General features: G+C 26.0%; 2 protein-coding genes across 11 annotated transcripts; both read right to left on the bottom strand.

The window, feature by feature from the left end:
- Positions 1–615: 615 nt before the first annotated feature.
- LOC114124041 (alpha-(1,6)-fucosyltransferase-like) lies at positions 616–10,929 on the bottom strand. 6 transcript variants are annotated; one of them, XR_007603646.1, is made up of 11 exons: positions 10,678–10,929; positions 9,950–10,176; positions 9,425–9,449; positions 8,597–8,944; positions 7,402–7,585; positions 7,080–7,317; positions 4,133–4,309; positions 3,917–4,067; positions 3,590–3,830; positions 3,365–3,471; positions 616–890 (listed from the first exon to the last, which is right to left on the bottom strand). XR_007603646.1 is itself a non-coding variant. In XM_027987206.2 (11 exons), the coding sequence occupies exons 2-10, from the start codon at positions 10,147–10,149 to the stop codon at positions 3,385–3,387; spliced, it is 1,671 nt and encodes a 556-aa protein (XP_027843007.2). In that variant the 5' UTR covers positions 10,150–10,176; positions 10,678–10,929; the 3' UTR covers positions 616–890; positions 3,365–3,384. The 6 variants fall into 6 exon arrangements, 4 of the variants coding, with proteins under 4 accessions (XP_027843007.2, XP_050054875.1, XP_050054876.1 ...); XR_007603645.1 differs by having other exon boundaries at positions 3,369–3,471; XM_027987206.2 differs by having other exon boundaries at positions 3,570–3,830.
- A 6,422-nt stretch (positions 10,930–17,351) lies between these two features.
- Positions 17,352–23,764, bottom strand: LOC114124040 (alpha-(1,6)-fucosyltransferase-like). Of its 5 annotated transcripts, XM_050201607.1 has the most exons (11): positions 23,553–23,764; positions 22,820–23,054; positions 22,702–22,723; positions 21,242–21,363; positions 21,013–21,178; positions 20,431–20,632; positions 19,778–20,042; positions 18,879–19,046; positions 18,672–18,822; positions 17,662–17,925; positions 17,352–17,559 (listed from the first exon to the last, which is right to left on the bottom strand). In XM_050201607.1, exons 2-11 carry the CDS (start codon positions 23,032–23,034, stop codon positions 17,479–17,481), a joined length of 1,656 nt encoding a protein of 551 aa, XP_050057564.1. In that variant the 5' UTR covers positions 23,035–23,054; positions 23,553–23,764; the 3' UTR covers positions 17,352–17,478. The 5 variants fall into 5 exon arrangements, with proteins under 5 accessions (XP_050057564.1, XP_027843005.1, XP_050057566.1 ...); XM_027987204.2 differs by having other exon boundaries at positions 21,013–21,363; XM_050201609.1 differs by lacking the exons at positions 21,013–21,178; positions 21,242–21,363; positions 22,702–22,723; positions 22,820–23,054; positions 23,553–23,764 and adding exons at positions 20,664–20,788; positions 20,871–20,951 and having other exon boundaries at positions 20,431–20,530.
- Positions 23,765–25,725: the final 1,961 nt, after the last annotated feature.

The raw sequence follows: 25,725 nt of genomic DNA, 5'->3' as shown, positions 1-25,725 counted from the left end.
TCTCCCCATCCATCGTGGTTAAGCCAATTGTATCTATATGACGGTAACCTATCTATGTACCGCGCGTGACCGTGCCGCTGTCCTCGAACCAATTGCGTGAATATTATTCCATACGAGAATAATACCAATCATTTATACTATAGTTGTACAATATTATTAGATGATGAGATTATTTATTGTTATGTGTCCAAAAAACGGACGTAGGTACCAAAATATTTCATACCAGGTATTATTATATCGCATTATATAATATGTGTGTACCGATTAAAATCCGTCGACGCGGACTTGGGAGGAAAATCGGTTATCTATAAATAACGATTTTGTTAATTTATTGATATTTGATTACATTGGGTATGTAAATTGGGTAAATCGACATGAGTGTTTTTTTCTTGTTTGTAAAAATATTTGAATGGGTCCTCCAATGTCGAGACCGCCTCAAGGTTATTTATAATTTATGAATCATATATTGTGGCGATAGTCATAATATATCTGTCTTAATTAGAGGTCGGTTTTATACTCTTTTAAAATCTTTTAAGTTTAATGTTTTTATGTCATTGCAAAAATAGGTAATTAATAATATATTCTTTTAATATTCTGTAAAAAAATAAAAATAAATTATTCAGTTTAAATTTATTTAATTATTTTAGTTTACAATAACAATTTAAAATGTTTGAATTTATTTTATTTTGTTTACAATAACAATTAATTGGTGTATAAATAGTATAAAAAAATAATACGTAACAAAAATATTGTTTTTCATTTTCAAATATTCTCTAACGTATTGAATATCCTTTAACCCTTATATGATTTTTATGCAAAATAAAATTGTTTCTTTGAATTATTGGTTTCATAAATTGTAAGTATATTTTACTCTCATTTAACTGCATGCACTAAAAACAAATATGTAAAATCATAAAAATCTAACCTCTAGTCACAACATATTATATTATGATAATATAAACTTTGCTATATTATATACACAGATATAAGATACATAGTTTTGGTGGAATATGAGTATTAAGTTTTAAGTTATATTCTTCTCTAGGTCACGGAATTTTGTCGATTTTAATTATTACCTCACCTATACATCTAATCTTCGAGATAAATTATTTAATAATCTTATTATATACTCCATCACTATTCACTAGATTTATAACATAGATAATATTTCAGTTGTATGACTTCTTGGACTTTTACGATGACACATTAATAATTTCAATCCAATACCATGTTTTGATAACCCTCCGTATGATTTACTTTTAATTATGACTCGATAATATGGAACTCTTATTTTCAGATTGAAATAAAATTAATTGAACGGGTTCAAAAATAGTTTCTAAATTATGTAAGTTTCTAATCGTACATTTATTACCTTCAGTATTATTATGAACCTGTTATAGAAGTTCTAAATTTGGTTCGCTGTAAATTGCGCTTCATTTCAAATTTTTTGTGTAAATTGCGATTTACGGGTATATTTTATACATACGTAAATTGTGGCCTGGGTATATTTTTGTATATGCCTACCTAAATATTTTTTATTCATACGTAAATTACGTATAAGGCTTTTCTTTTTAAATTGTTGTTAAGTTTCTGTCGATTTATTATTGGTTCCGAAATTTGTAAATGATTGAGATCTTTAAAATTATCTATACAAATATTATTATCATTAAATTAAAAAAAAAAAAATACTTGACGTTTTAACTATGCAATAGATCGCATTGATCAATATTAAAGATAATATTAATACTTATCTTTAAATAGTACAGCCGATTGGAGATCGGAATACTCCAGGCCTCGATTTACGTACTTTTAAAATATACCTGGGTCGAAATTTACTGACTCCGCTAAATTTCAGCTCTTTCCGAAATAAGCAGGCATCGGCTATAAGTGCAGATTAAAACTTATTTGTAAAATTACTGCAACTTAAGATTGAATTAACTTAGTTTTCCTAGTTATGTAACTTATGTATTAAAATGGTTTAATTATAAGAAGTAACTAATTTTGTATACTATTACCTATTATTTTATATTTCATAATTCATAATAGATATATTAAAAGTCAATTGGAGTTTATATTACCTACATAATATAATATAAATATGACGGTTTATCAGAAAATTCGTAAATATCTTATCCTTGGACCTTGATAATATATATTTTAAAAAAGTAGATACAAATGTGTCATATTATGTTAACAAAAGATAACAGATGGTATTTTAAAAATGCTTTTGCGTAAGTTAAACAATTTAAACATAAAATAATTTTAATCTATTTTGGTAAAAATTCGAGATGGGCACTTTTCGGAATTCCTAATTCAATTTAATTTGTAACTACTTTTATGTTTAAACTTTTTTTATTAAAAAATAAATAAATACAAGTACCTACGATTTATATCATTTGATACATTATACTATATAATTATATATAAAATATATTATAAAAATAAAATATGAAAAATAATTTTGACGAAAGCGTAACCCATTAATAACACTTATTTTTTACATATTTCTAGTATATAGTTTATCTTCATGACACTTCTGTTTTAGATGTCTTTGAAGATTACCTCTTACCAGATACTATATAGATTTTGAATCAGAGGATTTTATTGTTTTAAATTAAAACATTTTATCCTATGCATAGACGTGTTTACGTGAGGGGCCGGGTGGGCACTGTTCCCTTCGGCAGACTGTGCCTCCAACATGGGCGCCCATAGCCCATAGGTAACATTTTAGGGGGGGTCAAAATAAAAAAATTCTTAACTGTAAGATAATAAAGATAATAATAATATTATGGTAATATTAATTATTGAGCTACAAGTTCATAATATTTTTTATCCAGGGGAGGCAAGGCCCTATCTTGCCCTCCCCAATGGGCGCCCATGGCCTCCAACAAAATCATGCTAAGATAAGAAAAGTCGTGTGGTGTGTACCCTGCAGGACCTATATATTTTGATTAATTGTAATTTTTTTAGTTACGTATTTATAGTAAAAAATATTCCTAACGTTGTAAATCTTGTAACATAAAAAATGAATGTTTCTTCATGTCTAAAAAAAAAAAATAGGTATCATTACTTAAAAATTTGTTGTGCCCCTTCGGCCACCAAAGTCTGAACACGCCTATGATCTTATGTGTTATACATAATCATAGGTATAATTTATATTAATTATACCTACTGTATAATAGTAATTCAGATAACAATAATGTTAGATATTTATTGTTTTGATTGATTTAAATAACATTTCTAATGTACTGTAATTTTTATCTTTTTAAGTATTATAATGTATATAGACGACATATTTAATTATTAAAAACAATTTACACCATATTATCAATAATATAATGTATTAACTATTAATTGATATTACCTACCGGCAGGAACAGCCTTTTACACTGCATTCTTTTTATTTTTGATATCTTGTGATATTTTTACTCCATTACCTGTAATTTTTGCCGATTGGATTTTCGGAATAACCTTAAACATACAGTTTTATTAAAATTGATATGATATAAAATGTAAAAAAATGGTAAATAAGTAATTATGATTTACACGTGTATCTATAATATAGTTACTTTAAATGTAGGATAAAGACCTATAAGTTTTGTTCTTAAATTCTTTCCTTTTGAATAACCATTCCAATGATTACCGAATACATAGATCTGATCTCCTACTTGTAGATCTATTTCGTATTGGTTGTTAGTCTTATGGGAGAGCACTGCTTCGTTTAACCTATAGTTTTGACCACCAAAATAGTATATGTCGTCTAATGATGTGTACCGAGTTGATGCATCGGGATAGAGACTGTTCATTATCTCATAAGCTATTCGACATAACTGTAAATAACAAAGGGGTTTTATTTAAATCAACTTTATAAAATAATGGTAGCATGAATTCTTTTAAAATAAATAGAAATAGGTACCTGTGACGAGAAAGTACAAACTAAGTGGTCACTGAGTGATAAAAAATGTATATCAACAATTAAACCTTGTAAAGCGTTTTTAGAGTTTCGATTTCTCAAGGACGCTGTTTTAGATATGTCATCAGAACCCACTATTTCGTATTCGGGATACCTAAAAAATTCAATGTATAACTGAAGACTACTGACAATGGATATTCATTTATTTAATTGACATACTTGCGTTTGGCCTCATCGAATAATATTGGCTCATCTGTAGCTAAATAAATTCTTTTTTGATTAACTTCACCACTCAGCTCTTTTTGTTTATAATAATTTTCGACATGAACCATGTACTCATCTAGAGTGTGTAATTGAGCTTCACTGATGAGCTTATCTGTTCTCCTAATGTGTACCCTAAATACATACAGTATACAGATACTTAAGATACTTACATACTGGGTAATCCATTAAACGCGTAACATACAACATTTTATATTATTTTTTATAATTTTTTTTAAATATTTTACTTTTTTTAATGAAAACATGCATTATATATAATTTTTTATTGCAAAATAAGATTATAATTAGTAGAACATCGATTATCTGAACTATAATAGGGATCGTACCTATAGTTTGGATTTTTTAATAAATACAAACATATAATGTACATCTTTATTCTTGATAGGTTAGGTTATATTTAATACTAATGTAGTCATACATATCACCAAAAAAACTTACACAAGTATTATTATTATTATACTAGCTAAATTACCCGGCTTTGTCTATGTGTATTTTTTTTAAAAATGTTCGAATTACATTTATAAGAAACACATAGGAATACATGTTTATGGTAAATCCATCGCATCTCGATTATCTACAAAAAGTTAATATATACCCAATATATGTATGTAATGTGTTAACAATAAAATCGGTAAACTAGCCGATAATTTTGACGTTCGGATACGCCAATTGTAGTTCACAATATAATGGAGGTTCAGATAATTGAGATTTTACAATTATTATATATATAAAAATCAAATTTAGGACGAGTTATTTATGAGTGATGTTTCCTAATACTTTACAAAGTAATAAAAATCATGTGAGCTGTGAACGAAACCTAAAAAGAAAATACACAAATATATCCTACTAATTGCGGACAATTTTTTAATTATTATTTTTGATAAAACGATTGGAAGACGTTGAGTAATTGTTTTGTATTGGCGATTGATATTATTGGACTGATAATTTATCAACATTAAGATTGTATTGGTGCTTATGAGACGGTTGTCGAAAAATATTTTAAACATTTTAAACTTTAGATAAAATTGTTTTAATTGACCAATGCTCAACTTTTTTATAATTATTGTAAACCAAACTTCTTGTAAAAATCCTAATGAAAAAAAAAAACTAAAAAAAAAATACGAATATTTCAAATGCTTATAAATAGCCTTAAAATAAGCGAACTATTTTGAAAATTAAATTATGTAAAGAAATTATCTATCTAAGTAACTGATGACATTTTCAAGTATCTATGACTTATTCTTTTTAAATAATAACAAATATTAAAAATCGTTGAGGATAAATCGTTATTGTTTCATAATTTCGTAAAAATTTAAAATTCAGATGCTCATACCTTTTTTTTCTATAATGACTCTTCGAGTTTTCTCTATAGTTATTTAAAAGGAAAACTTATTGAAAATTTAGTATTGAATTGTTTAACCTTAGATATTAATACTAAAAATGTTATGAATTTTCAATAAAATAACTTGTAAAATTTTAATTTTCGTGATTTCGACATATTTCGTAAAAATTTGATTTTTAAATGCTTATAAAAAAAAAATGTGACTAACGATTTTTGATTTTTTTTACAATAAGAACAACTTATAAGAAACCTTGTATTAAATGCCAAAATTTGACATTTCAAAAAAAAAAAAAAAAAAACTTAAAAAAATCGAAAATTTCAGTTGTCTATAAACAGCTCCTCAAAAAAGTCAGAATATTTTGGAAATTTAACCGTGTATAGATAATGCTAACATAAACATTTGGTGAAAGGTATTCACAGTCATTAGTTTTTGAGTTACAATATAATAAAAAATCAATTTTGTCAAAAACTGGTTTTGCCTAGAAATGTCCGTTTTACGTTACTTTTTTGTTGTTTTCCCAATTTTTTTAAATACTGTTGGAAAATTTTTACATTTCACTTCTATAGTGTACTAAGGATATTTACTTTCCTATTGGAAACTCCCCTGTAGTTTGAAATTGAAGCATTATTTTGACAAGTTATTTTGTATGTATACGGTCACAAAAAAAAAAAAAAAACACACACCATTGTAAAATCAATACATTCAACACTTTGTTCAGAAGCTATTCAAGAACATTAGTAATTTATTCTAAAATAATGTGTTTTTTACGTTAAATGGATTATCCGGTATAAGCATTTGTAATGCGTATAATATGTTGCATTAAGATAAAATATTTGTTTAGTTAATAAATAATAAGGTAGAGTTTTGTCTTTCGTAATTCATAGCATTAAAAAAAAAAGTAAAACTTGAGTGTATTTCGTATTTAGTAAACGCTATACCCCTTTGTATTTACTACCTATTTACTTATATTTTATTCTTAGATTTATTTATAGAAAATTGAGTTGGAAAAAATGCTATATTATAATAGATTTAAACTTAAATTAAGATTAAACAATACAATTTTAATATCTAAGTGTCCTTTATAGAACCACGAGTCAATAATTATATTGTATTTAGTATCGATATTTTGGTTGTATGGCATCTACTTTTTTTATTGTTATGTAATTGTATAACATATAATGTATAATGTTATGGGTAACATTGTAATATTTATTTAGTTTGGTTTATTAATGAATTTAATGAAAACAATTATGTGGTTTTGCAAATTATATTAAGATTTAATAGGAGTTCAAATAATAATACATACATACACAATATGTCAACTTCTTAAATGTCTTAAAATATTAAGTTAAATTTAGTAAATATTTTATTTTATTTCCATTATTACCAATGAATGACATAATATATATTTTTTAAGGCGTATTTTTTTGATTTATACCTGTAGAAAAGGCCAGGGCTCTTTTTTAAACATAGTATAAAATTAGAAAAAATAATAAAAAAAATGCTTGTTTTTAATATTAGTAGCATAATTAAAATGTTACCCGACGATCGGTTTTTGGAATTCGAGTTTTTTTGCGTAATCATTTAAAAGATAAATAGTTGATTTTCGCGGGCGGAGCAAGTATTTAACAATCTGACCTATCCACCAGACAATAGGATCTCCATGCAAGACAGTTAACCGTTCAGCCAAGTCATCAGGTATTATTTGTGGTAAAAAATATGGCTTTGGGTAAACATAATCAACTGGTGGTAAATGAATTATTTGAGAGTCTTGATTACCTTTATTCAATACATATATTATTATATAAAATAATTGAAAATTATATTTTATAAAATTACTCGTTGAAAATTAATTCAAGTTACCTGGCCATTGATCAATTGATACGTTTTTTAACAAAGTTTTCGAGTCACTTAATGGAAGGAAAATCTCTTGCCATATGTCACCATATACCCAATGTTTATAGTCTAGGACTAGCATTCTTTGAGTACTATACGCAACGATAAAACAATATACGATATGGTGTAATTGACAACCGAAACCACACCCCTGTAAAATAACAATTTATAATATTAGGTATGAGCATTGGTTCTACTATGTATTATTATAGCGGTAGTGGTCAACTTGCGGCTTTCGAGTCGCACGTGGCTCTCTCAAATGTTGCTTGTGTCTTATTTAAAAAATCAAAATTGACCCTATCATTGTTACGAGCTAAAATTATTATTTTGGTAAGAATTTATAAAAATGTATCAAATTATATAAAATGTATTTATTAACATTTTGGCTCTTGGCATAATTATTGTATTTGTCCCCGTGGCTCACGAATACGTTCATGTTAGCCATCATCCCTGTATTATAGAATAATGGCTATAGTATGATATTATTACAGTTATTAATGAAAACTCTGTAAAAATAATTAATAATGCTATATAGTTGAATAATTTAGGCATGGGATATACTACAACATTCAAATATTTTAAAGTATTATTTTTGCAATACTAAAAATATCCAAATATGTACTGGCAATTGACGCACATGTATAGCAATAATAAATAGAAATAATAATAATAATAATAGTTATTGTATATATCTGTGATTGGATGTGACAGTACATTTCATAATGTAGATTTTTTACTATGACAATATAGAACTATTTTATTTAGAGTAGGTATATAGTAAAACAGTTAAACAGTCAAATTTAAGAAACAACTTTCTCGTTATATTTGTAGGTGTAGTACGACATAAAAAAAAATTTACGTATATATCTTTTAGATGTGTGACTAATTTATTCAATATAGTTTTGTTTTTTATGTATCTAAAAATTATCATCATAAAATATTATATTTTGTTTATTGTTAGTTTATTCAAGATTTAATAATTTCACGGAATTATAACATACAACTATGAAAAATATTAAATTGAAAAATTTAGTACCTAGTAAAATGTATTTTGTATTGGATATATCTCGTAGAATATAGTTTATATTATGAAGATATTGACTGTTTTTATTTCGAATAGTCTTTACCAGATTGCTTGAGACTAAATACTATAGATACAAACCTTTTCAAGTTTGCAAAGTAGCTGTTTTGCTGTGAACCAATTGGGTGGGTTTTGTAATTCTTCTAATCTGTTTTGAACTAAATCACTTAAAGTTTCAGATTCCTGTTGTCTCCATCTCGAATAGTTGTCGACTTCAGCCAAAGTGGAAACGTCTTTTAATAAAGACCGATAGTGTTCACCGACCATATTTTTTAAATTATGAATATGTTTTACATCTATCGTCGATTTAACCAATGAATCTAACTCAGAATTGATAAAGTACCAAAATTCTTTAGTGTTCGAAAAAATACGGCGTCGTAGAACTTCGTATTCTTTTGATGGAGCGATTTGTTCATTGTCCTTCAATTTCTATAGATTTACAGATAGATTTATTTATGCTGTTATTAAGAATTCTCGTTACTTTGAAATACTCAATTATTATATTTAATTATAATATATTTTTCTCCAAATAAAATAAATGGACCATTGCATAGAAGTGTATCATTTTGTATTATAGATTTTGTGATCATTAAAAAAGGTAACAGTGCGCACCCTTAAATAGCGTAGAATTAACTATATTCGTGCATATCAGTGTGAGAAAATATATTATGCCATTCTTTGTAACTTGAAACTTATAAATTACTAGTTTTAATCAAGTATGTAACTGGTAATCTATTTATTAACACTTTAGTACAAATTTATCATATTTATAACGGATGGATTAAAAAATAAAAAAAATAAAAAGTTTATTTATATAATATAATACAGCATTATTGTACGAGTATTTCAAGATAACGAGTGTTTCTTTTCGACAAAAAATCACCCTGTTTATATTTTAATGCTAAGTACTTTTTTACTCTGCTGGATTTTTATTCTAAAACATAAAATATACAATTATTAAAATTCCTATTCAACCTAATATAATATATATATTATATATACGTAGAGCCCTGAATATATTGTTTACTCATTGGCGTTCTTTTAAATGTTTTTTGTTTTTAAATTATAAAAATGTTCATATTTTTTGAAATATGTTGATACAAGATATCATAGTATTAGATAAACTATATTATTATACAGGGCAATATAGTAAATATTATAATGATTTCATAAATTAATAAACAATACCTAACAAATCCTATTGCAATGAAGAATAACCGAATAAATTCCTTTGCAAATAGCAATATATGTGCAATGTGCATACACTCTATAAGTACCATTACAATAGGTAATGCATTGTATTATAGGTATAATAGCTAAATATAAATAGGTATCATAGAAAATTCAAAAAATTGAAAATATTAAAAAATCTTCAAGACTCGTGTATTTAAATATTAGTATGTCATTGCAGTAAGAGATAAAATATAACAATACTTTTCGTTCAACTTGGCCAATTCAGCGTTTAATTTATCATTGGCTAACCGCAGATTTTCTAGTGTTTCTATACATTTGATTAGTCTTTGGTTGTTAATTTCAATACGGGAGTCGTCGTCTTGGCTCCATTTAAAACTCAAAATCATAAACAATACCATTATGAATGAGAAAAATCCAAATATTTGCGTAAACCACTTCATCCTTGTTATTCTGAAAGTACACTGTTTCTGTTTAAGTAAAAAATGCATAAGGTTACCGGATTACGTATATTTGCAAGTAATTTTTTTAAATAGATTTATAAGGAAATGTTCAATATTTGAAGTTAAAAATAATTGGTTAATTTGTGTGAGATTATAATACGTATTGGATGACTTCAGCAAAGTGCGCTGTATACATAATAATAATTGATTAGGGTTGGCAAAAACGGTACTCATAAACTCATAAATAAACTTCTGTTTTTATGAGTTATATTAGATACAGGTAAAACCCGACTTTTGCCTTGCACACAAGTTTTACGTAGATAACCATTTAAATAGGTAGGTATACTCGTTTTATTGAAAATTAATTATTCAACTTTTGATAATATAGATACCTATATTTATATAAATAATGTTTACGAGTATATATTATGTACCTATATCTCCAAATGATGTTCATGTGATGTTAAATATCGAACATTCAGACGTATGATAATTCAATAATTGGACTTAACAAAATGCAATACTTACTTATTTAAAATTATAAAAAGCGTAGTACAGAGTATTTACACGTATATAACTACTTGAACTTGTAAACGAAATAAAATATTGTTAAGAAACTATTTTACAACATGTACCGGTTTGAGTATACATTTTGTGAAAATAGCGCTTTTTATGATTATAGCCTGTTATTTAAAAAGCCTCTGGATATAAAATTAATTTACTGCCAATTAGACGAAGGCATACATAGTTCTGTTTATAGTTAACAATGTCAACGTTGGTATAACGTGATTCTGTGTACTATCATATTATATGTATATTATCTACAAACAATGCAGTATAATAATTACCTCCTACACGCTTGTTTATATTATGTATAAATATTGTCGGGAAAACAATGACAGGTTCGTACGATAAAAATTACATTACACGCGCAAACATGATTTTACAAAATTATATTTTATTTATAGGTACAATGTACATGAAATAATAGTAATTTATATTTTATAACATATGGCGTGCACACGACGATCTAACACATTAATTTATAATTTTAAGGTATAGTTGTCATATCTTGCAGATACACCTTGTACATATATTTGTATATTTAGGTGAATTTAGTAGAGGTACCTAGGTACGATATGCACATAATTTAATAATTTATGTTTTAGATCGCGTACAGTGTGATTTATTTGTTTTGTTGGTGTACATAATACAAATAATACAATATTATAATGGAAATTATAATAATATGCACGTGGCGTTGTATGTACACCATTAATTAATGATGTGGTTAATGTACTATATTGTGGTAGAGTATTTTGTTATAATATAGACTATAGAGAATTGGAGGTAATACTCAATCAATGACCTAAATAACATAACATTGTTACCGGGTAAAGAACATACGTAATCGTACGGCCCGATATCCTCCGATTTTGTTAACCAATTGGTGATCACACAATAATGAGTACCTATGCAATTAAATCTTGTAATTAAACTCACTTTTTTCTCTTTCCCTACATACAGAGATAATTTAACAGTTTTAATCTCAAAAATGAAGCGAAAAAAATATGGTATAAGTACTGTATGGTTAACGGTTATATAGGTAGGTACGTAAATACGTTCATATAATATATTATATAATATTGTATTGGTTTATATACAATATTTATTTTTATTTTTGATAGCGAATTCCGATACAAAGCTTATATTTAGTTCAAAATTAGAACTGTGCAGTACCTACAAGTTTAAGAAAAGTGTAATTGTGTAATTACAATAATAAGTACCTAGGTAAACATAAATATCAGGTACAATTAAATTCATCTGTTTGTCTTAAAACAACAATAATAGTAAGTATGGATGTGTTTTTCCAAAACATTTGGTTACCTACCAGAAACATTATTTTCTTATGTGAGTGGTACAATGAGGGGAGATTGCGAGAGACCCTCTCGTTATATTAGTAATATATTATCATCTAAATGTACAAACAAAAATTTGTAGTAAGTCTTGGCAGATTTTTTCCTACTCATATTTAAGTATTCTTTACAGAGTAGCAGTAGTAAAAAAGGATGAATTGTTCAGATTATTTTTTCGGATGCGGAGATTTTTCTTGGCTTCCTGCAAAAATAAATTCAGCTATTTATGTATTATATTGAAATTAGAAATGATTTGTACACTGTTTGATAATACTGTCAATTAAAAATACTGTTTAAACAATTTAATTAATGTATGTAGGTAGGTAGGTATCTATTTATTTATGTTTTAATTAAGAAAGAAAATATTCAAATCTTCATCTATATACGCTAAAACAATTTAATTAAAAAAAAAAAAAAGATGTATAATAGAACACTACTATAAACTATTTTTAGATTCTGAGCGGAGGGAGGAATGTATTGGTTTTACAATGATGTTTATTTCTTTTTTATTTTGTAAACACTTTTTCTCCCCCTAAACTTACTCAAAAGTACAAGTATAGCATATTTTCTGAAAGGTAATGTTCTTGAGCTGGTACTTTAAAGAGGTCATTTTTGGATTTTCGAAACGGCACTCGAAATAAAAGCGGTTAAAGGAGAAAAAAACGTACAATATCACGATTTTGTAATTTTAAATAATTACGGACGACTAATTACGGCGTTGTTTATCACCATAGAAACTAATAAAATAAGATAAAAAAGATACCCTCGTCCGCTCAGAATCGTTTTTTATCGAATGCAATCATTGCATTCAAATCGAATATCTACTGTAAAATTACACTATCCTGTCCGAGGACCGAAGGGACAATGGACAAACATCCACCACCGAAATGCGCTGACCTACTTTTTTTTAGAAAACAAGGGTTTAATCATTTACACTTAAACTGATGAGTCATTATCCAGAAGAGTATACAATTAAGGTTAGATATTGGTGGGTGAAGATGATAATAAAATCAATATATTATATTATATTAGTTTCCCAAACTTATATTGATGGAATTGCACAAAAGCTTTTTAGCTTTGGAACAGTCAAGTGGATTTTGCTCATGTCACAGTCTCTTTTCGATCAGTTTATTCAAATAATGAAACTCATGCCACCGTGGTGGTTATTCACGTGGTGTGAATAACTGTTCATCTGCCAATTTGGTGACGTCTCTCAATAAAGATTTATAATGTTTATTCACTATAGTTTTTATTTTAGAAATAGACGGTTTCAAATTTTTGCTTTCTTTAACCAATGATTGTTATTTGTAACTTGTATAATACCAAAATTCTTTCATGTGTAATGATAGGAAAGACTCAATAATATCGGGGACGATTATGTGTCTTTAAATTAATACGTTTATAACTGATTAACTATGTCTTATTGCATGCCGCGTGACTTAAAATTGGGCTCCTTATATCTAATGTTATGTATGTGTACGTGTGTGTTATGTCTTATAGTTGTATACTTTATCCTATTCAATATTCAATTGTAACTTATTCTCATTCTTAATGACTAACATTTATTATGATTATTTTATTATACATTAAATTTAAAAAAAGATATGATTGCTTATAGGCGCACATCATTATACATGTTTGAATAAATATGGTAACAAAACACTTGACATCCTTTAGATGGGTCGTTTAAAAGTTAAAACCTTCTTTTTGTCCATCAATTGTAAGATAATGGAATTAAAAACATTTTATATTATTTTATTATTTTTTTTTGTTACGCTTGAATATTTGATTCTACTATAAAACATTTGGTTCTATGATAATTCAAAATTTATTTTTTATTTAGTTGTATAAATAACGAAAATATATAAAATACTTTTTTAAACGTTATTTAAACATAATATGCAGTTTATTCCTCCGTGAGTGGTGCAGAGTTCACAATTGTTGTCTCGGAAATAAATATTAGGAAATTAATATCGTCTATATTAATAATTGATCATCGGGTCAATAGTGAATGGGAATCTAGAATGGATATACAATGGTAATTGGTAACTTTTTTCATAGTTGATATTAAATTGCTGTTAAAGTAATAGATATATTAGTTATGAGTTGTATACTTTTAATATTTTAATTGACATTAATCATTCTCTAGAAATATAGTCAAACGATATTTATATTTTATATTATCGTATAAATCAAATATGCATCATAATGATTTACTATCAATACTCAAATTTTCGTTTTTCGAAGTGATTCTTTATATTTTACCTCATAATTTTTATGAAAAATCGTGGGATGACAATAACATATAGTACTATAATACGTACTATGCATCTACTTTTTTTTTGACCTTTTTTTAGCTTTTTCAAAACCTTTTGAAATCAATTATCATTGTCAATAAGTTTCTTTGGTAGTTATTATTATTAAATTGATACACACAGTGTTTTACTAAATTATTTGAAAGTTTTCATGATACACGTGGCATAAAAACATTTAAATGAACAATATAGATTATAAGACGTTTTTTTTATACGAAATGACCATTTTTTTTCATGGAACATAATTTAGTTAAATATCAGATGTTATGTTATTTTTCTAATATTTGGTTAAAAAAATAATTAATTAAACCAGTTTGTATTAATATTACACTATTAGTAAAATTAACAAGTACCTCAAAGTATTTTAGATTAAATTTAGATGCATAAAATAACTTATAAGTCAGGTCCAAAAAGATACTTGGCCACAGCAATTTCGGGGTACCTAGTTCTACTAATTTCATTTAAAATAAATAAAATTTTTAAAAATATTAAAATATTTTTAAGCGTGTATTCATGTTTAAAACTAATATGTTCAATAGATCAATGTGCAATAATAATTTATTTATTGCCTTTGTTTATTCAATATTTGTGCCTGTATTAGGAACATAAATCATTGTTATGGTAATACATATTAACGTTTTCAAATAAATGGAACGGTGCGAAACATTTATTATACTTTTTTGAAAACTATTTGCTTACACAAGATCTAATTTAAGAAAAATTGTTTTTTTTTTTTTTTTTTAGTAAATATGGATATCTATAGTAAAGTTAGGAAGTATATAGACTAGGTTAAATTTGGCTCAATTTTATTTTAGTAAAATATCATCAAAGATTATAAGAATTTATAAAATACGAGGAAAAAAAAATATAATAATAATATGCATTCAGAAACTATATATTGAACATCATATATTAAATATTATACATATACACAAACATAAAAAAATGAAAAAAAAACAATTTAAAATATCAAACAATGCGAACATCTGTGCAGAATATTATGTGCGTTGTACGATTAAAAGATAAGATAAAGAAATCTGCAATGTAATAGGATGGCTTGCGTACTTTTTTTCGTTAATATCTATAGTTTAAAAACATAAAACATAGAGGTATATTATTAATAATTAATATTTACTATTATACTTAATAACTATATTTATATAATATTTTATTATACTTATTAATTGCGCGTTAAGAGTGGAAGAAATTCCGCACAGTGGTTCTGTTTTATTTTTTTTATTTTACATGTAGGTAGGTATAATATACATTCCGTTTTATTGAAAACACATAAAACGTAAAACGTTTTTATATGACGTCACAAACGATTGTATTCTATTTTGTTTTGACAAATATTGAAGTAGGTATATATTGTTACGATTATGTCATAGACCTCGAGCTGTAAAGAGAACAATGCAATTTTGTGCGTACACCGTATCACCGTAGATTGCACGGAGTAACATAACACGATGATTTTTCTTTAAATGTTTGCGTGGAATTAAAAGTAAAAAAAATGTTTATTAACAGTCTAAATGCAGTTGACGAATTGATGAGTAGGAATACTAAGTATTAATACTCTTGCAAGAGACATACAAACTATGTAAATACTTTCCGAACTGTACATTTGTGATATATTAATATATTATTCACCAGCGTGGCAATAAAATAATAACTAATGACAACTACAGAATAGTGTAATTTTGACTAGGCTTATCTACATGTTTGTTTGTTTGACATTAGTGTACCTCGTCGAGATTTCGAAGAGTTGTGGCAAGAATTTACTCTAGTTTTTCGTCGAAGTTTATTGCGTGTTCAAAATAAAAATTCCCATAAAAGATAATGGCACACACGAACGCTAAGAACATGAACATCTGCTTTTAGAACTGATAGTAATACTTTGATAATTCCATAATATCCATTATTGATTTCATAGCTGTTATTTCATAACTTGTAGTTGGTCGATAAAAGATGGAAGAAATTCATAGAATCAAATTTTACGATTATTAGTACTACAGTTGTTACAGGATTTGTACTTCTTATTACTTAACTAGAGATGCATACAAAATACATTTTTTTTGGAAGTTGAGGTAAGTTTTTACACTTTTATATTTAAATAAAAAGAAGTTAATTACATAAAAGATTAACTTCGTTGAATGGGTACTGGAAAATGTGTTCGATTTCGTTCAGCATCATTCATTTTAATATATTATGTTTAAAAAAAAAAAAAAAAATAAATAAAAACTTAAATTGTAGAATTAGTACAATATAACTGAATTTTGGGGCGCCAGGGAATTGGGCCACAAATTAAATTTTTGTTTTTAAAGTTTACTCGGAGATTGGGCCATACAAATATATCACATAAATATACTATTAACACGAATATATAACGTTTATTAACTAATTATTATTTTTTGTCTAACAAATAAAAATACAATTCGTCAAATAAATAATATTTTTTTTAAATACTTCCATATAGATTTAACTAATTTAATATACAACAAGGTCCATGAAATTAATCAAGAAAATTTATAATTATTTTTTAAATAATTCAGAAAGAATTTTGTTAGATTTGTTTTTTAAATTCCTTGTAAAATATGTACACTGTACAGTTATCAATATCATTCCATTTTTCAGATTTATCAGTGTAATATCTTCGTTTGATATTGAAATTATAGATTATAAAGGTTGAAATACCGATGATAAATTTATTATCTGGGCCAGATAAATACTATTCATATTTAATATTTATTGGATAAACCGATAAAGTAAAGGTATTATTAATTATAAAATATCGATTTCGAAAATTATCCGGATATTTGTATGTATTATTATCTATGGTCGAGTGGGTTAAGTGGATACATGATCAAATAAAATATTGGTTAATATTTTATAATTTATTAAGATTTTAGATTTTATTTTTAGTTTTAGTTTATTGACCTTAATCGTAATGTATAAAAAAACGATTTTATTGCATTTATATATTTTTTATTTTAGTTCATCAATTCGTTATTGCAATGTTCTTAAGTTAGGTACATAATTATATTTCAATAAATATTAGTATATAAACATAAAATGTTATGTATATTTATATGAATATAATTTTATTCTTCTTCTAATTCTTCAGCGCTGATTTTGATACCAGAATAACTGTCAAAAGACATAACTTCGATTTTTTGGGTTACCTAAAAAAATATTCAATACATTATATAATAAACTATACGAATATTATTATATGTATTATTATTATATTAACTATGTTATGAAATCAGTTACTAATAAGCTACCTTAAAAGTAGGATACAGAAGAGATTTATTTGTTTTCAAATGTATTCCCTTTGAATAACCATTCAATTGATTTTCAACCACTTCGATCTCGTCGCCCACTTTTAGATCCATCTCTTGCGGCCTGTTTGCTTTATGAGGTAATACAGCAACATTCAGTCCACGAATTTGGTCATTAAAATAATATGCGTCATCTAATGAAGTAAACTGAGCTGATGCATCTTTAAGTTCGAGACCATTCATTATTTCATAAGCTAATCGACATACCTGTAAGGAAAAGTAGGTGTTTAAAAATGCAGTGTTTTTACGTCAATATAACTAATTCAATTGGGTTTATTTAACTTTTTTTTTTAGTCATTAATTATATTTTATTAATCATCAATATATGGTTGAAACTAATAGAAATTTAAGTTTCACAACAAAGAGTATAGATATCATACAACCACGTTGTACCCGTTTATCCAATTGATACGTTGCTGTGGTTATCAATATCAATATAAATTTATTTATTTCTAAAATTGATAATTCACACAGAGAAATTATTCAACTAATGGAAAACTAAATTTAAATTAATAAAAATAGGTTAAATAAAGGTAATGCATAATAATTGTATTTTAAAAAATAAAAATAATTTCATAAAGTCAATAAAAAAAAAAAAAAAAAAAAAAAAAACCAAAATATGAGTTAATAATTACTATTTGATATAAATTCGCAATAGCTAATATTAAAATATACCAACATATTATTATGTCCTAAGTATGTATACTATGTACTTAAGGAAACTTATAAAATATATCTTTTATCAATTGAATACTAATTAAGATTGGTTGTATTCATAATTGAGTACACATGATCTAATAATTGGATTGTATTTATTTTTTTTTTATATACATAAGTTAAACAAATACGTTTATAAAAATATAAACCAAGAATTTAGTAGTAATATTCGATCACTCGAAGAATAGAATTATCTAATGTGTCATAGTTTTAATAAAATAATGATTTTGTCGTACATGGGATGAGAAAGTGCAAACCAAATAGTCACACCGAGATAAAAAATATATGTCGATGTTGATACTCATAATGGAATCGTCCAACTCTCGGGTTTTTATGGACCCTGTTTCGGATAAATCTGCTTCACCAAGTATTTCATATTCAGGATACCTAAAATGTAGTACTTTTATATAATTATGTAAAAATAAAAAACAATTTTAACTTGCTTGTCATAAGCTTCCTTAAATAATGTTGGGTCGTCTGTAGCTAAATATATTTTTCTGTAAATTACTTCACCATTCAATTCTTGTAGCTTGTAATACTCTTCGACGTAGTACATGTATTCTTCTAGTCGATGAAACGAACTAATTTTGTCTGTTCGTCTGATGTGTACGCTAAATAATGTATAATGACAAATTACAATTATTACACTGTTATGGTAATTTTGCATATATTACTATACAAACCAAATATCTATACACCTTGTATTAACTGCGATAGGCCTTTGATATCATAATAAATTATCATCGAAGTTCATCAAACTACCACGACAGAAGGAATAGAATATGCTTTTTATCGAGATTTTTACTTATAATGATCTATTTAAGTAACACGGCGTATTATATATGCAATTTTAATACTTCGTATTACATGATATTATTACAATATAATATTATTAAATTATAGTGAATGATTGAAAATCATTAATATATTTAAATTAGCATATAATATATTGTTGTAAGAATATTTTACCGCATTATTAACTATTTTAATAAATAAAAAATAATAATTAGAATAATTTATATAGTGCATCAAATAATATGTTATCGATTATTGTTTGAAAATAAAATAAATCTCCATACTTATAAAAATTTGACTGGAAACTATAATTAATAGGAACGGGATAATAATTAATTTGATAATTTGACATTACATTATTTTGTAGAAAGTTATCCTTCCCCTTATATTCGTTGCGTATGACGGTTTTAATACATTTGTATTTATTATAAATATTGAATAATTATTGAGTTAGTATAAATTATGATGATCAAATAATGTATTTTATACAAACGGCATCTGGCTTCGAAAAAATTTCAAAGTATAGATAAGTAATAATATATTGTACCCGACGATTGGCTTGGTGAATTCGAAATTGAACTCGTAATCCTCAAAAATGGCAATAGTTGACATTTGTGGCCTGATTAAATAATTGACGAATTGGCCTATCCACCAGACGGCAGGGTCGCCGTGCAAGACGTTTAATCTACGGCTCAAGTCTTTGGGCAGTACTAGCGAATTGAACGGCGTTGGGTATGGCCTTCGCTTACGATTTGGGCCATTGGGCGCTGTGATGGGAAGACTGAGATTCACCACTTGAACACTTTCGTTACCTATATGTTTAGAAACATTATTTAATAATACCGCGTATTGTGTATAAGTACTTATTTATTAGAGACCAATCTTGTAAAAATGTTAAGTTTATTGCACAATAAGAGTATTTAAATGGTTTTCTAGCATTTTAAATATTTTCTAAGTATTTGTTTATTTTGTTCATAAGTGGTTTTTTCGAAACATATTTATTTCAAAACACAATAGGTATTTAAACAATTGTATCTAGTAGCTGTAATAGAAAAATGAATTCAAATATTAAGAAACTATCAATAGACATTGCACGTGATATTAAATCAGTTAAAATATAAAAAAATGCATTTCTCAAACAATATGTTTTTACTATTAATTTCGTCGGAAAATATTGTTGCCATAAAAAAATAATATTACCTGGCCAAGGCAGAACCGTTTCGTTTCTGTTCAATGATGTACATGTATTGCTTAGAGGAAAAAACAGTTTTGTAAATCCACCACTAGTGAAACCCCAATTCTGAGGATTGTCTAGAATTAATATCCTTTTGGTAGCAAATGCTATAACCATGCAATTGACGAGATGGTGTAGACGACAACCATATCCACATGACTGACGGTCCTAAGTATTAAAATTCTAATATACAACTTACGTTTTCGCAAGGTCCGTCACGCCAATACTCTGACTTCAACATTTTGACTCAAAACTAAGTACTATTTTGTTAAATGTCTAGAAACATTTTGTTTCCAATTTCATTATTAGCACACCAGTTGCATTCTAAAAAAACAAAAAAAAAGAAATTGCTTATTGCGTGTTTGAAAACGAAACACATTATTATGAAAACAGAATGTTTCTTTACAATTGATAAAATATTACTTAATTTGGAGTAGACATTTCGATGTCGGGGTTGCTGGTGTGACGAACAATTTTGCATACAGTTCTACAATGGAAGCCATTATTACAGGTTTGTGGTAAATATTTTATATAATATTTATATTTACTGAGATTAAGTTGCACGCGAGTTTTTTTGCTTTGGAGCAGTCTTCAGAGGTTTGTGAAATTCTTAGTCTCTTTTTGACTAGAGTACTCAAATAGATGTATTCTTTCCGTCTCCACTGTGAATAGCCATCGACTTCGGTCAATTTAGTGATGTCGTTCAATAACGATCTATAATGTTCGTCGATAATTGTTTTCATATGAATTATAAACGTTTTATTACTTCTGACTGACATCGCCAATGATAGTAGTTCAAAACTGATGTAGCACCAAAACTCCTTCGTATTGGAATAAATACGGCGACGTAGTAGTTCATAATCTTCGGGCGGACCGTTTAATTTTTTTTGTTTTGAGTTCTGTAATTGATTTAATATAATAAACATGCATATAAATGCTTTTATGTATGGTATTTAACAACTTTAACTATTACGTTTTTTTTTTATTTTTATAAACTATTAAAAATATTTTAGATTCTGAGCGGAGCAGCGAATGTATTGGTTTTACAATTACGTGTTTTTGTATGATGTGTCAAACACAACATCTTTAGGAGTAGTAAAAATATTCAAATTATCAATTCTGAGGATAGTATTTAAATGACAATATTGCTTGTTAGTTCTCTGAGGGAACAAGAGTGAAAAAAGTACTTTTCAAAATAAAAAAATAACTATAAATCATTTTAATCAATTGAAAAATAATTAAATAAACGATAAATATAATATAAAAACATTTTAAATAATTTTGTTTTAAAATAAAAATGAATATTAGGTAAAGATTCAAAACTAATATTATCAAAAAAAAAAAAAAAAGTAATATAATAATTATATTATTTATATTAACAAATTAAACATACACAAATTTAAAATAGGTAAAAACTAAAATCCTTTTGAGACATATACAATTTTGAATTAAAAAGTAGTAAATTTTAAACTAATTAAAATTATAATTTTAATTTAAGTGTTAGTATTTAGTATATTTATATATATATTTTTTTTTTTGAATAAGTAATGAGTTAGATTTATTTGATTTAATAAGTACAAAAATAGTATCAATCGTATGACAGTTGTAGTTGAAATATTTTTGTTATTAATAATAAGAAGTTATTTGCATAGGTGTGAGCACGGGTAGGGCTGATTTGGCTTTAGCCCCACCTGAGCCTTTTTTTTTTATACTTGAATGGGTACTTGGTACTTAAGAAAGTATAACAAAATAACTCTAAATCATAGATATTTACATAATTAAAAATATACTGGTTGCCCATCGAGATGTTAAAATTTTAAATGAATATTGATGAATTGTATAACTTATTGTGTGAAATAATGAAAAATGATTTAATGATTGTTTACATTTTCCAGTCACCAACAAAAAGGTCACTTCGAAATTCGTATTGGAAATTTCTACAATTTTTTTCTTGGCTCGCCATGACAGAGGGGGGAGGGTCAGATTAAATTTAGCTACACCTGACTCAAAAGTCTGCGCACGCCTATGATTATTTGATAAAAGTTATTTGAACAAAATGGTCGTATTTTTGACAAAGTATTATTATTCTATAACAATAACTACTTAGAAACAAATATTTTCACATAAAATACGGTAGACAATTTTATTCTAAGATTGATTTGTATTGGGAATTAAATTTTAAAAGTTATGTATATCAACGTTTTGGAGAAAATATTTTAAGTGAGATGTGTACTTACATTTTTTTCAAAAATTCTCAATCTGAAAATATAAAATATTTATGTACAAGAAAATAAACTTTATATGATAATCATGCGCAGTAGCAATATAATAAGTATGTAATAATAATGTAGGTACCTTTTAGTTAAGAAGATAACTTGTTGTTTTAGCTTAGTATTATTTTCATGCAGATAATTGAGCTCAAAAAGAATATTGGTTAGCTCTTTACTTAATTTTTTTTTGACGATATCATTTGCTTGTTGTTGTTTTAGATTAATAATCACCAACAGATAATAAATACATGAAAGTATAAAAAAAAATCTAATTTTCTGCCAGAACCGATAAATCTGCATTTTTTTTTTTATAATAGTTTCTGTTAAACATTTTACGAATATGAATTAGGGTTATTCAATAATATAATACAACAAATAAGTGATTTTTTTTTCATAAATTAATAAGTTGACAATTTTTTGGAAAGGTTGATTATTTTTTATAAGTTACTGAAATAAATAAAAATGAAAAAATTGTGTTTTGATCGTATGAATATTTTTTAAATTTATTTAAATAGCTGATAAATATGTTTGTATTAATATTTAGTGGGCACATAATTTGTATGATATAACTTAATCATTTTTTTTTATCTCAATATGGATGTAAAGGTAATATGAAAATATATTATGTAATGTTTATGTAGATAATAATATAATGTTATATACATTTACTATTGTATAGTATGAGTTAAGGTAGTACCAAAATAATTAATTTTTTATATTTATTTACCTATTTATTACGATATGTAACTATTGTATTGTTTAGTTACATTATAACTAAAAATTAATAAAAACTGAATAAATATTAAATGCATAATTACCCAATTCAAATCCTTATTATTTGAATAAAATTGAAACCTTTATGCTGATATAATATTCCACGCTAAATCAAAAGTAAATAAACAATGACTGTTCTACGCAAAAATAACGTTAAAATTATTCTGTTTTCAGGTATTACTGCTAATGGTACGTCGATTTTTTGTCGTTTCACTTGACTGATTATTTTAAATTTTCGTATGAATTCAAATTATACAGGAATATTATATTAATTAAATTATTTTATACTATTATTATTATTATTATTTTACCTTATGGGCTGTATTACAGGTGTATCGCCACGTGTGTCAACATACCACCACTACAAATCGTTAAAGGTACAAAAAACGCATAAAAAACAATTTAATTTATTGAATAATACTTTAATTGGATATTTTTTTTGTTATGATATCCAATATATTAATAATTAAAAATATCATTATTTTCGTGAATGGTGTGTTCTAATATATTTTATGAGTTTAAAATATTTTTTTGGACGTAGTGATAAAATTTGGTTAAGAAATCTGTTCGCTCGGCGATAGTTCTCAAACAATAGAGTTTGGGGATTAGAGTTGTCTTGAACCTAACAAAGGTTGGTTACCTTACATAAGGCAAGAATCTTCAAATTTTTTTATTCGAGGGCTACAAAAAATATCTAATACTCTTAGCGGGCCTAAAGTTTTTTAACACATATAATTTTTAATTTTTTAATTTCAGATATCTTCTCGTATATTTACTGTCGTATGGTGGTCGCGGGCTGGTTAAAATTTGTCCGTGGACCGTAGTTTGGAGACCCCTGATATAAAGTATATTTTTCATTGTCAAAATAAATGATAGACGTCATGGTTGTGAATCTGATTTCAGCCTTATCGCTTATGAGTTACGATCATCGATAGAAATATAGTAATCATCATATAATTTATGTGTTCTATGAATCTAACTGACATAACTTCTTCCTGTTTTGATTTCGCATGTCGTCAAGATTATTAATTGTTGTTGTAGTTTTTTTCATCGTCTAGAAAACGACCGAACATCTCGGTCATTGATTGTGGTCAATTTAAGTAATGTGAATGGTTGTTGGTTAACAACGAGCGTCAGCAGTAAAAACAACGAATGCTATTATAGCCTGTCTTATTTATGACATCTGTTAGACGTTATAGGTTGATCCAAGTTATCTGCAGTTTAGTCTCTAATATTTAGTTGCATTTTTTTTGTTACTACCTATTTAAAAACATTAAAACACGACTGTCTTAGCCCTTAGGCTATAAATGTGATTAAAGAATATGCTTAACTTTTCGTTAAAATACACGATGTACGTTTTTGAAATGAATTTAAATATTTTTTGTTTATGTATTTAGACTTTTGATCATAAATATATAAAACGTAATAATTATTTTTAAGTCAGTGCTTGCATTCGATTACTTTATTTTAGTTCCATAGGTGTAACTAATATTGTTCATATATTTTAAGTATGAAGTTATAAGCATATAATTTGTGTTAAGAAATTTTTTTCGCTATAAATATATTATACTTATACTGTATAAAGGCTTGTGCATAGCAAAAATGTGTTTAACTTAAATGTATTGAGAATAAATATTATACCTATTAAAATCATAAGATCATAAAATAGTGTAATACCATTAAGTTACAAATATTATACAGACATATTTTTTAACTTAATATGTAATGTTGATAATATTTAATAATATTGTTCGTTGTTGAAATAATAATCCTTATTTAATACAAACTATATCTATGGCTAAAAAAAGGGTAGTCAAAAATGAATATTGTTGAAAAATTGATTTAAAAAAAAATATATATAAATAACAATAATGAATTTACAATTCATTTTATAAATTTTAATGAAGACATTTGTTTTTCATTCTTAATTTAATGAAACATTTGTACTTCTCAAAATCAGAAAATGTATTTAGGTATTTGTATGATTTTATTGATCTTGATAGATAATAAAATATTATTGATATTGGCGTTGGTCAAAAACTAAAATATAAAATAACAATTTTTAAAACTTAAAAAATTAAAATTTTATTAAAATCTATTAATGACATCGAATACAATGTATTACATGCAATGTTTGTAAATTAAATATTTACAAGTTTTTTTGATTGATTTCAAAATGGTCTATACATTTATTAATTTGGCATAACCTGTACTACA

The sequence above is a fragment of the Aphis gossypii genome, chromosome 2, assembly GCF_020184175.1.
Source record: "Aphis gossypii isolate Hap1 chromosome 2, ASM2018417v2, whole genome shotgun sequence".
Taxonomy (NCBI): domain Eukaryota; kingdom Metazoa; phylum Arthropoda; class Insecta; order Hemiptera; family Aphididae; genus Aphis; species Aphis gossypii.
The sequence above is the reverse complement of the archived record's forward strand: the minus strand, read 5'-3'. Positions and strand labels throughout refer to the sequence as shown.